Source organism: Malus domestica, chromosome 07, assembly GCF_042453785.1.
Source record: "Malus domestica chromosome 07, GDT2T_hap1".
In the NCBI taxonomy this organism is placed as follows: Eukaryota; Viridiplantae; Streptophyta; class Magnoliopsida; order Rosales; family Rosaceae; genus Malus; species Malus domestica.
This window is the reverse complement of record NC_091667.1, coordinates 4,553,092-4,565,586: the sequence shown is the minus strand read 5'-3', so window position 1 is coordinate 4,565,586 and position 12,495 is coordinate 4,553,092. Positions and strand designations below refer to the sequence as shown.

The following is a 12,495-nucleotide window of genomic DNA, read 5'->3' as shown; positions in this document are numbered from 1 at the left end:
TCACCCTCGGGTGTTGACCAGCATGTGGTCATCCCGTTGTCATTCGGACATCGAGATCGGGGTGAGTCAGATTGGTATCAGAGTATGGTTCGTTTAGAGCATACTTAGGATCTTCTTTTTACTCTAGTAGTGTGTCAACCTTGATATCATTTGGATGTCATGGCTTCCGGATTTGGTGCATTTCGGCGTAGTTGTGCAAACCTTTTTCTGTCTGACTTATCACATTCTATTTGAAGTACAAATTCGTGTTGGGAATGTGCCTTATCAGTGATGTAACAGATTGATGGACGACTTTCAACAATCATAATCGCTCAAAAGTGCATGACTAATGCACTTTGATTATACCCATTACATGTTTTTCTCTAGTAATTTATCAAATTTGTGCTTTATCATGTATAATTGGTCAAATAGGTTTTATATCTAATTTGTTTTAATTTTTGACTGATGGTATATTAATGTTAAGGTTCAAGACTATGAGAATGTTGCAAGGCAATTAAAGGGTGAGGCACAAGACAATAAATTGGTGATTAACTCTATGTCGGTTACCGAAAAGAAATGAAGAAAGGAAAAGGCAAAGAAGAAGAAAAAGAAACAACCAACCATTACCATTTCAATATGGCATTAAGGCGCTTATCAATGACCATTATTCAAGAGGTTTATGGGGGTTGGCCACGGCAATCTCAATATAACCATTCCCATTTTTATGTTTTGGGGGTGGGCAGTTTTTATTCTTCCGTAACTTTGAGAGTTTATTATTTTTCTATATTGTTATATGGAGAACTAATCACTCTAGCTAAGGCTAGGAGGAAAACCTTCAACTACTATGTGGTTTTATTAGTTTGATTCCAATTGCAGTATCAACAATAAACTCTTGTTATTGGTTTGTTCAAATTAATATCTAGTTTTTCTCTATTTGTCAATTGATGAATGTTTGTTAATATTCATAGGTTCAATCATGTTTTTCCTATGGTTTAGTTTCAGCATTCAGGCTTTTGTGAATTGAGATAAATTAGTAGATATCTAGTAATTTCGACGGAAGTATTTCTTAATAGCTTGCGCTAGAGGTACAGGTTATGCATGGAATTCTTCCTATAAGGAATTCTACTGAGTTTATTGGGAACAACCATATTTAGAGTTTGTATTTTTGTGTGTGTTTTAATACAATTATAATTGCCATATCATCCGATTGGATGCACTGTATGTTGCATCTTGATTGAGTTATAAAAAGAATCAAATTAATGAAATTACATATGTATGTTGAAGGTGGAACTCTAATGTCTTAGTACTCTTATATGATTGGATTTTCTTTTAACAAAAAAATTACATCTTATTCAATATTATTCTTTGTTTCAGTCTTGATAATTCTGCATTCTTTTTCAACGCTCTTTGAGGAATACGACACTCGGACTTCGAGTTTATACTGCTTCGTGACACCTGCACTTGGGTTTAGCAAGCAAACAACGAACCAATACTCTGCGACATGCGTTCCTAGGAATGCCGGGCAAAGTCGAATTTACATTGAAGTGACGTGAAATAGAAAATCTTAATGAGAGGAAGTCTGGTTAAGACCAACTGAAGATCCGAAATGAGGATGTTACTCTGCGACATGCATTCCCTAGGAATGGTGAGCAGAGTCGGATCTACATATGAGTGTTGGGAAAGAGAAAAATCTTAGTGGGTTAAGGTTTGGGCCAGACCAGCTGGAGTGTTATGAAACGATGTTACTCTGTGACATATGTTCCCTAGGAATGGCGGACAGAGTCATATCTTTATGGAAATTGCTCAAAACATCGAAGTTCGTGCTTGAGAAAGTGAGGAAGCATTAGTTGTAAGCATAGTTTAACAAGTGTTAGTTGGTAGGATCGAATCAATGTTCTCGAACTCATTCTCGCTGAGGAAATTCATGTGGACCTCAGAACAATTCTCAGCGATTGTTCTATCGATAACCTTCTTGCTTACTCCAACAACGAGGTCAAGTTCACTAAACATCAACAGTCAACTTTACACCGAATTCTTTGAACGTTGATTTTGTTTAGATTTGATGCTTTTCTCAGGAGACTCTATTACAGCAGACGTTATTCTCATCAATTTCCAAAATAGTTGAGACCGTTGAAAATTGACAATCCTCACAAGGTGTCGTGAAATATGTAATATCCTTGGTATTGTCACTTTCTATTGGCAGTTCTTAATGATTCTTTAAGCAGAGCTTTATTCCTTTATGGCTAAGGAACTAGTCAATTTTGTTTGAGTTGTTGAAGGTGAACAAAGTTTTTAACAACGTAAGTATTGTCTACTTGATCATTGTTCTTACACTCTTTGATGACGTCAATAAATTTTGAATTCTATGTGATGTTTTATTGAATGTTTGGCTACACACTGACACAACATGATCAAGTAACACATGTGCCTCTTGACAGTTGGAACTGCATAAAGTGAACCATCCTATCTACAACCTTGGGCCAATCGTTACTGTCTTACTTGAAAACCTAATGACACCCTTTCTTTGTAGAAATTTTGTGGGACGAAAGTTGGGAACGAAACTTTTTAAACCCATGCCCCCGTCTTTGCTTTTCTTGATGTTGGTGGTGAGTTTTAAGTCTCTTGTTTTTCATCCTTGTCACATTTGAGGTTGTTTTCTAATGTAGCATGGGAAGGTCATCGCCTATGCTCCCTGACATCTCAAACCTCACAGAAAGAATTATCTTATTCATGATCTAGAGTTGGTAACAATTTCTCTTGTTGTAAAATCTGGTGACGTTTTCTCTATAGCAATAAGTGTTGCATCATTTTTTACCAAAGAAGTGGTAGTGTGTTTTCACCTAGAAGGTGTTAAGCTTGAGACAGATGACATGGATGGAACTAGGGGTGGGCACGAGCTGGGTCGGGTTCAAATTTACAAGAACTGGACTGTACTCGTTGTAAATAGTAACGGGGCGGGTCGAGCCGGGTAATGAAATTTCTGAGTTAGAAACCGAACCTAACCTGTCTCATTTGAAATAAGGCGTGTCTAGCCAGGTCTATGGGTCCCCGTCTCTCTTGCTCATCTCTCCCAATCCCAAATCAAGGTCTCTGTCTCTCGACTCCGATCGACGACGATATTGTCAAACACCACCTAGATGCCCTAAACTCCACAACAAATTCAAGATCTCTGTTTCTAAACTCCACAACAAATTCAGAAAAAAGAAAGAAAAAAAACCTCATCTTAGATTTCCCACCATACCTGCAGATTAATGAAAACCCATAGGCTAGGCTAGTAGGAATAACTGGTTGCTGCATGTACTCCTTCGATCCAAGTTTAATAATTGCCACACCTTTATCCACTGATTAAACAGAACCAGAGTAAGGAATTGAAGTTCCTAGTCAACAATGAAAGAGACATTTTTCAAGAAAAACATTGAAACAAAGCAAGGAGAAGAGAAATTACATCAAAAGGCAACAATACTTGCAAATTAATGAAAACCCATCAATTTGTAATTAATACAAAGTTATAAATCTTCTCAAACCATACCTGCAGATTAATGAAAACCTAGATAGGTCCTGGGTTTCCTAAACTTCTTTAAGGAAGCAACGTCGTCAGAGTACAAGACGTCAACGTGGATCTTCCCGAGTCTGACCCGGAACTCGTACCACTGGGCGTTCCCGAATCGGATTTACCCATAGAAGACCCTCACATCAAACCGGCACTAAACGAACACGAAAGACTATGAAGGGAGGGAAACTAGGATGAGGACAATTAAAAAGATAGGTCGTTGTGGTGGTCGCCAGACTCACGACGGTGGTGATGCTTTGGTGGAGAAGATGATTGACAAAGACGAAGAGTGTGGGTGGAATGGAGGAAACGCAAGAGAGAGTTGGGTTTGATTGAGACTAAGGTAAAAACTGACGGTTAAAATTGGATGATATTATACTCGTCAATCTCGTCCGTTCATTAGAATTACAAACAGGCCGGTCCAAGTACCCGTTTTTCTATACATTTGGACCTGGCTAGCCTCTAAAATTTCAAAGCCTCGCCCTGCCCCGCCCTATTTCTCTTTTTAAAAATTAGGAACTAGCCCATACCCTCCCCAAACCTTGATTACCCACCCTGACCCGCGATTCTTATACCTGTTTGCCCACCCTTAGATGGAACTCATCGATGATTTTGATTGCGCTTTGAGTATCATTTTGGTCAGGCAAATGTTGTAGCTAATGCTCTTAGTCATAAATCACATGGACAGCTTACCTCTCTCCGAGCTATTCATGTCCCATTATTTCTCTTCGAGGAATTGGCTTTACTTTAGTGCACGATCCACGGTGAGTATTGTCGGCTCACTTCTAAGTTAAACATGTATCGGTAGATTTCGTGTAAAAAGCCCAAGAGTTTGATCAGTAATGTGTGAGTTTGAAGGAGTAAGTGTCAGATGACATGAAACAAGATTTGAAAGTTTGAAGAGTTGGAACTCTGTTGATAAGAAACAAATTGTTTTTGCTTAAGGGTAATGAGGCTGTGAAAAAGGAAATTCTTGATGAGGCTCACATTTCAACGTATGCCATGCATGCTGGCAGTACTAAATTGTACCATTGTTTTTTGTCCACTTTATTACTGTTATTGTATGAATAGGATATCGTTGAATATGTGAGGAAATGCTTGATCTACTAGTAAATGGAAACTGAGGGATGGAAAGTGAGGGATGGAAGCCATCGAGCTCTCAATTTCCTTCTATTCCTGGTTAGAGGTGGGAAGAAATTTCCATGATTGTCTTTTTTAGGTTTTTGAGGACCCATTGGGGATGCGAATAGAAATGGGTGAATGTCACCATAGACTTCCTGTACAAACCACCTTGTACACGTGGAGACTATGATGATGTTTTGGTATTTGTTCATCAACTCATCAACATATTACCTACCAGTCCGTGAGGACTATACTTTCAACCACTTGGCATAATCCTTCATTCTAGACTTTGTTAGACTAACGTCTCGATTAACATTGATTTCAACCGTAATCCCAGATTCACCTCCTGGTACTGGAAGACATTTTAGTCAACTTTGAGTTCGTGTTTACCCTACAACACTTCGTATCATTTCTAAAGCAGATAAACTGTTCAAGAAAACCACTCAGATCCGAAAGTTTTAGCTGAGACCATCAGTTATTCAATCACCTGTTAACACCTTATCGAGTGAATTATTACCACTGGTGATTTAATATCCCTGAGGTTATCGTTGTAAAAAGTTGTGAATATTGGAATGGGAAAAATTCTAAGTTCCCGCCTATCAGATTACCTTAGACTACCAATCGAGTCGAGTCCGCACTCAACCATCTCGACTTGCCACCACAAAATCAAGTTAGGTACTCACACATGTACTTGCATCAAAGTTACGCATTCAATCCAGTTATTTTGTACTCTAGATTTAATGGACTTGATTTGACCCTTAAATTCTTGAGTGTTCTTTTAGCCTTTTCAACATAGTCTTTCATTAAATCCGAGATAAATTTATAAAAGGGGACCCTATATTTGCCACATCATCACTTAACATTTATTTTAACATATTTTTTTACGGTTATATGAAATTGTAAACAAAATAATACTAAATTTATGATATTGAAATGTTTTAAAGATGTTGTATGAGGTTGTAATTGCACCAAAACCTGAGGCGGTAAAATGTAATTTACCCTAACTTTTGATAAATGTTAAGAATATTCTCTCAAAAGTGTGACTCTCCATAGACTCTCTGCCACTCATCTTCTTGGCACAATTCCAAGGACAACATTATAAAATATTGTGCAAAAAAGATGAGGTGGCAGAGAGTCCGTGGAGCGTCCCACTTTGAGAGACTCCTTAACATTTCTTTTAAAAGTAATGTTAGGGAGATTAAATTTGCAAATAAAGTTTTGAAAACTAAAGGATATGGAAGTTGATGATTGGTTTATTATTTATATGTTGATAAACGTACTTATTCCTATTAGTGACACATCATTTAGTTTGCAAATTTAGTCTTCATAGCATTACCTTTCTGTTAACTTTTTCTTTTGTTTCTTTTTTTTAGTTTTTTTTTTCTTCTAAAAAGTTAGGGATTAAAGGGGAGATTGATTGCAACGTGTCAAAAAGATGGCAACATATGTAAAATGGGACAGGTGTTAGGTGCTCATTTGTGTGGTACATCAACTATCTGGGTATCCAGTATCCAATTACACTTCAAAATATTGACGATTCGTATAAAATGTAGTAAAGGCTTGTGGAGTGGCACCACAATTTTTCACATCTATTGTGTGGCAACTGATCCTACTTTGTTTCCAATTATGGGGTCCACTACTTTCCTTCTATCCAGTGGGACCTGAGCAGTGTGTGGTTTATGGTTTTCCACATCATCTTGTAATTCCCTCTTGCTCCTAAGGAAACAGAAGCCATGAAATGTAGAGAAAATCCACAAAACATAAGTCATTGCCTCATCCTCTTCCCTCTTCTGTTTTCTCACTCTTTCTGCAAGTGCCAAGATTGACTCCCACAATACGCTGCCATGAATTCATAGCAAGATATTTACCTCCACCTCCATTGATGGCAATAACTACACCAGCGCTTGACAATGAGGAGAATATGAGATTAACAGGGAAGATTATTTGCAACATGTTAAAAGTGAAATATTTATCAGTTTAAAAGATAAGGCAGTAGTTAACTAAAATATATATAATATATATATATATATATATATATATATATATATATATATATATATATATATATATATATTATGCAACGTGTCAAAAAGATGACAAATATAGGCCAGGTGTGTGGTGCTCATTTGTAGGGTACATCAACTTTTTTTTTGGGGGGGGGGGGGAAATATCTTGTTGCACCTCCAAATATCGACGGTTTGTATTTAACAACGTAAAGGCTTGTGGGGTGGCTCCATAATTAGTCCCATCCTATAGCGTAAGTTTGACATTATCCCCTTACACTTTAAAATAGAGAAATGTTAAGTAAACCAATTTTTTTAAACCAAATTGCAAACTAAATGATAAGCTAAGGATAAAAAATAAGTATGTTAATTGATACTTAATTAATAATTCAATTATCTACAACTATATTATTTAGTTTATAAATTTAATTTAAAAAGATTGATCTCTCTACAATTACTCCTCCGAGCTATCACGTCGGCAATAAATTTCACTGATACTGTAGACTGTAGACATGGCAGCTCCCGTGATTGGCGACTGGGGGTCCACTACTGTCCTTCTGTTCAGTGAGACCTGAGCGGTGTGTGGCTTATTGTTTGCCACGGCATCTTGTAATGCTCACTTGCTCCTGGGAAAACAGGAGCCACGAATTATATCTGAAGAAACCTACATAAGTCATTGCCTCATCCTCTTGCCTCTTCCACTCTCTCTCACTCAATCTGCAAGTGCCAAGTTTGATTCGTTCATTTGAGGAAGGTATGTGTTCTTTGTATCTTTTTTATTTCTGGGTTTTTTGGGTGTTAAATGTTAGTATATAAATATGTACTTTGGTGTTTTTCTTGTTTGTTTTATAGATTGTTAGGTGCATTTGAGTTGCAGAAGAAACAAATGGAGAAGAAACAAGTTGGGGAGCTTGTATCGGTGACGTTCACATGGAAGATTGAGAAATTCTCTAGGTTGAGATCCCAGAAACATTACTCCGATGGTTTTAATGTCGGTGACTTTGAATGGTATGTTTCACTTTCTTCTTCAAATTATTACTCGATGACATTCTTCGTTTTCTTATTTCATTTTTTGGTTTGATTTTTGTTTATATATGTACTTTGGTTGTTTGGTTCTTTTATATATGTACTTTGGTTGTTTTGGTTCTTCTATATATGTACTTTGGTGGTTTGATTCTTGTATATATGTACTTTGGTTGTTTGATATATATGTACTTTGGTTGTTTGATTCATGTGTGTATATACTTTGGTTTTTGATTCTTGTATATATGTACTTTAGTTGTTTGATTCTTGTATATGTACTTTGGTTGTTTGATTCTTGTATATGTACTTTGGTTGTTTAATTCTTGTATATATGTACTTTGGTTGTTCAATTCTTGTAACGGCACACTGAGGTTTTTTGTGATAAAACCCTACTTGTTATGCTGATATGTGGTAAGATGCAAGTAGAGGACAGGACAGTATACGTTTGATTAGTAGTTGGCTGATGACCCATCTTTCTGAAATCTTGATATAAATATCAAACCTTGTTTTTGTTCTCTTTCTGGACCCGTCCAGATTAAAATAGGAGTGCGAAAATCACTTTCCTTATAAGATGTATATGTTGTTTTAACCGTCAGGCAAATTGTCGTATATCCGAAGGGCAGCAGCGGAATCCCTGGAACGCAAGATCTGTCGATATATTTGAAAGTTGCAGATGCTTCAGCATTGCCATCTGGGTGGAGTAAATATGCCCAATTCACCTTGACTGTCGTCAACCAAGTCAAATATGATAAGTCCATAACAGTTGGTAAGTCACATGCCCTCACTGCCCTCCCTTCATCTTGTTTATTTCACAATTATGTTGGTGCATTTCTGTTGGTTTCACTTTCATTCAGGCTCTCACATGCTCGAATATTATTATTTTACCTTAGATTGCAATTCAATCTTTGATTGCCTTGTCTGCACTTGTTATGTTTTATGAATTGTTAAGTATGCAGTTCTCAATGTCATGGGAAACGGCATGAAAGTCAAAACTCTGAGGTTGAAGGGTGATGGTCGTTTTTTGGGGATAGAAACGGTGAAACTAGGAGGATATTTCAGGATTGTTCAGGGGTACGTGTGCTTGTGGTAGAGTTAGTTTTATGTCAACTCTTTGGGCTTCGGTCAATGTAGAGTTCAGGGAGTTATCCATGCATGCCAATCGCCAGCATGGTTGCTGGACTGGGAAGTTGCAGCAGTTGATTGAGTGTGGTTTGAAGCTTGAATGTCTGGTCTTCTAATTTAACGTAATTGTTTTGCTGCTATAAATTTGATAATTTTCGTAATAAGATTTTGGTTTCTTCTCAAAAAAAAAAAATTAAAGAGGAAGAAGAGTGGTAACTTTTACTTTCCCATAGAAGGGAGATTTATTTAGTTCTTCAGAAAGCATGTCTACTTGTGTTGTCCAGACATACTAGACCACCAGAGAAGAGAATTACTGTGTACATGATAGTAATGTTGAGTTTCCATTGTTATATTTCTTTAATTACCTATGAGCTATGTTTTTCTTATTTTGATTTACAGAAACTAAACATGTGTTCTGCGCAAGTAAAAGAGATTGGGGCTTCACATCATTCATGCCTCTAAGTGAGCTTTGTGATGTCGCCCAAGGGTTTATTGTGAATGATACATGTGTTCTTGAAGCTGAGGTTGCTGTCAGTCAGGTTGACTATATGGCCGAAGTCCAGGAAACTTGGTTTTGTCCTCCTATAAAGCCCTCACACCATGAAGATGAAAGGCAAGGGTATTCAGATGTGGAAGCTGTACAACTTACAGCGCCTATTTCTGAACAGGTTCTTGCTTTTCAGGATGCACCAAGTTTTAAACAAAAGCAAACAAATGCTGATTTCGACCAAGTTCTAATCTCTTCAGTAGCAGTTACGACACCTAGTTCTGCTCAAGTGCTGGCCTTGTGGGACGGACCAAGTGATGGACAAGTTTGGACCGGGGGTGACGATAGCCCTGTTGGATCTCCGATAGGCAAGGAACATGAGCAAAAAATCTCTGCCCCAGTTGGCGAGCTCATGGATTTCAGGGGTCTAGGGAAAATAGACAAAGCTTTTGTTCCATTCCTGGAGGAAGTCTGTTTGTTGCATCCCTCATTGATCGAGTGCCAAAGGAAGAGGAGTCCTATGTTTACTGAATGGGCATTCACAGCTTTGGGCAGACTCCTGCATTTTCTAAAGACTAACAAGGGTACGGATATGAACGAGGATGCTTGTGAGCACCTTCGACTTTTATGGGAGGAGCTTGAGTCCTTCAGATTTGACTTGGCTTGGTTGGAGCCTCATATTCAGTCCGCATTGGGAATGAAGAAGTTTGTGGAAAGGGAACTAGAGGTAAAAGAGCTGAGAAATAATATGGATGCTTTGAAGATTGAAGTCAAGAGGTTGAAGGCTAGGCTAAATTTGGCAGAGTTAGATTTTGAGGATGCGAAAAGAGACATGGGAGAGGCCGAACAAAGCTTTGTAGAAATAAATATGGATAGTGAGCTCGGTTATGGTGGGATGCATTAGTAGCCGCACTGCTTCTCCCTTCAATGTGAAAGCCATATGCAATGTATATATGCAGGCAAAAACTCCCTTGTTAAGGGTGATCCTGTTTGTAAGCCACGGTGAGGGAGACCCCCTCCGTTGCAATATTTGTTATGAACCAAGCCCCCTCTATCTGAACACTATCAAAATCCCTGTTGTTGAGAGCTCCAATACTATCGAGCAACCACTTGTCAACCGGTATGAGAATTTTCACCTTAATTTGACGTTGAGTATTTTGCTTGTGTGGGTTTAATTTTGATGATTTAGGCTCGTTAATTTCGTTGAAATTCTGCTTGGTCTTCCTTCTGTTCTTGCTGATTGTTTCTATTCGCATTCTTTATCGTTTCGACTTAATTCTTGAGGCACAAGGGCCTTCTGTATTATATTTCTGGACTTTTATCGAGAGCCCTGAAAACTGCATGGTATGACAAATTTGGTCATGTTTACTCTGCTTTAAAATATGCAGGCATCATAATGCTTTTTATGTCGGACGGCCAGATTCGGGGCGTAAACAACGCTGATCGCTGAACTGAGCAGACTGGAATTCATTAGTGTCTAAAGTTGAAGTGACTGGGGAAGAGCTTTGGAGGAAGGGAACATTGTAAATAATTGTATCACAACGTTAGCTTTACTCGCAGTGTTTTTATGCAAAATTTTTTAATATTCATGTTTATGCAGAAGCAAGGTTTTAAAGGCGCTAGTCAGGAGGCGAGTAAGGGCAGATGCCTAACGCCTAGGCGTTAACACTCCACTTTGTTGTGAGACTTAACCTACTATTATATCCTGTACTGTAGATTGGGTCAGCCTTGGCAAGTGCGAGCAGGGAGATCGTCTGGCGCCCCAAACAATCGTGGGCACAAAAAATGTTAGGGTGGTATATTCATACATGTTTTCATAAGAGTATACAAGGTTAAGGGCGGTATATTCATATATGTTTTGATAAGAGTATAAATTTTTAAATTTGATAAAATGATTAAGAAGTTTAACAAGAGATGGTTTCTGCTCCTTAAAATTAAGGAGAAGGTTTTGGGTTGAAAACCATACGTGTTATGGGTTGAAAACCATACGAGTGTTTCTTTATTTTCTAATTTTTATGATTTATTTTTCATGAGTATAAATTTACGAAATTTGGTCCAATGATCAAGAAGTTTAATCAAAAGTTGTGGTTTCTACCATTTAAAATCAATGAGAAAGTTTTGGATTCAAAATGCAATTCAAGGTTTTTTTTCAATTTTTACAAATTTCTGTTTGGTTGTTTTACCTCATGTTCGATTGTGATTACTAGCTAGTAGTTATGTAGGTTACAAAGTCTAACCATCAACAAAGAGTAATGTTGGATAGATCAAATTTGCAAATCATTGACGTGTCATCAATAAAAAATATTTACGTATGTCAATACTTGTAATAATTGTGGAGCCTAAAATAATATCAAAAATTCTAGAGACGAATGTGGAATTTTGCTCAAGAAAAATAAGATTGCCCTCAATAAATGGGCAGACTCTTTAAATATTTCTACAAGTAGCTCACATCGCTGAAGGTCTCAGCAACTGAATATGACTGCTCACAGTTCACCTATCATTGGCAAGGAAAAGTCAAAGCATTAAAGATATTAATTACCCAAATCCTATATTTAATACCTTTCTATTTGAAGATTGACTCTAATCAAGTAAGTAATCTAAATTCAATTCAATTAGCGATAATTACTTCATTATCTCAAAAAATTATTTCTTATTTAATATCTTGATAATATTTCTCCATAAACATTGGCCAATAAGATGCCGTTATGGATAGGGTAAAACCCTAATACTATGGCTGGCCCTCTCCTCTATATATACCCCATATTCTACCAAATTTCAGAAGCTTTTGTGATCCTAAAAAATTCCTAAACACTTTACTCTCTAAAAAAAAAAACTAGGAGAAGACTTGGGTACTCACTGGAGAGTACCCAATATACTGATTTTATTACGTGGAACAACTAAATAACGACACATGTCCATTTAGGGCTCGTTTGTTTGGCCTCATTAAATGGGACTGGACTGGACTGGATTACAGTCCCATGTTTGATAAGTGCTGGGACTAAGTTAAGTGGGACTAAAGGGCACTCGGACGGACTATCTCCTTCACTAGGAGCTCTTAGCCAATCCCCCCCCCCCAAAAACCATGGGATTGCTAAGACCATGCTGCGTCCCGTTCTCTCTCTGCGTCGCGTCCTCTCTCCTCTCATCTGCTCGCTTCGCTGTTGCCTACACTCGCGAACTCTCCTCTCCCTGCTTGCTTCGTCTGCTCG

The 12,495-nt window shown here is 37.7% G+C and overlaps 1 protein-coding gene across 1 annotated transcript; it reads left to right on the top strand.

Moving 5' to 3' along the window:
• The first annotated feature begins 7,179 nt into the window (after positions 1-7,179).
• On the top strand, positions 7,180-10,403 carry LOC103438633 (MATH domain and coiled-coil domain-containing protein At3g58210-like). The gene is made up of 4 exons (XM_008377166.4): positions 7,180-7,408; positions 7,507-7,662; positions 8,274-8,443; positions 9,199-10,403. The coding sequence occupies exons 2-4, from the start codon at positions 7,541-7,543 to the stop codon at positions 10,188-10,190; spliced, it is 1,284 nt and encodes a 427-aa protein (XP_008375388.3). The 5' UTR covers positions 7,180-7,408; positions 7,507-7,540; the 3' UTR covers positions 10,191-10,403.
• Positions 10,404-12,495: the final 2,092 nt, after the last annotated feature.

Excerpts from the sequence above, each read along its gene's own strand:
- LOC103438633 (XM_008377166.4), top strand. The coding sequence starts at position 7,541 with ATGGAGAAGAAACAAGTTGGGGAGCTTGTATCGGTGACGTTCACATGG. Across the intron at positions 7,663-8,273 it reads AATGTCGGTGACTTTGAATG|GCAAATTGTCGTATATCCGA; the intron begins GTATGTTTCACT and ends TTTAACCGTCAG. Across the intron at positions 8,444-9,198 it reads TGATAAGTCCATAACAGTTG|AAACTAAACATGTGTTCTGC; the intron begins GTAAGTCACATG and ends TTTGATTTACAG.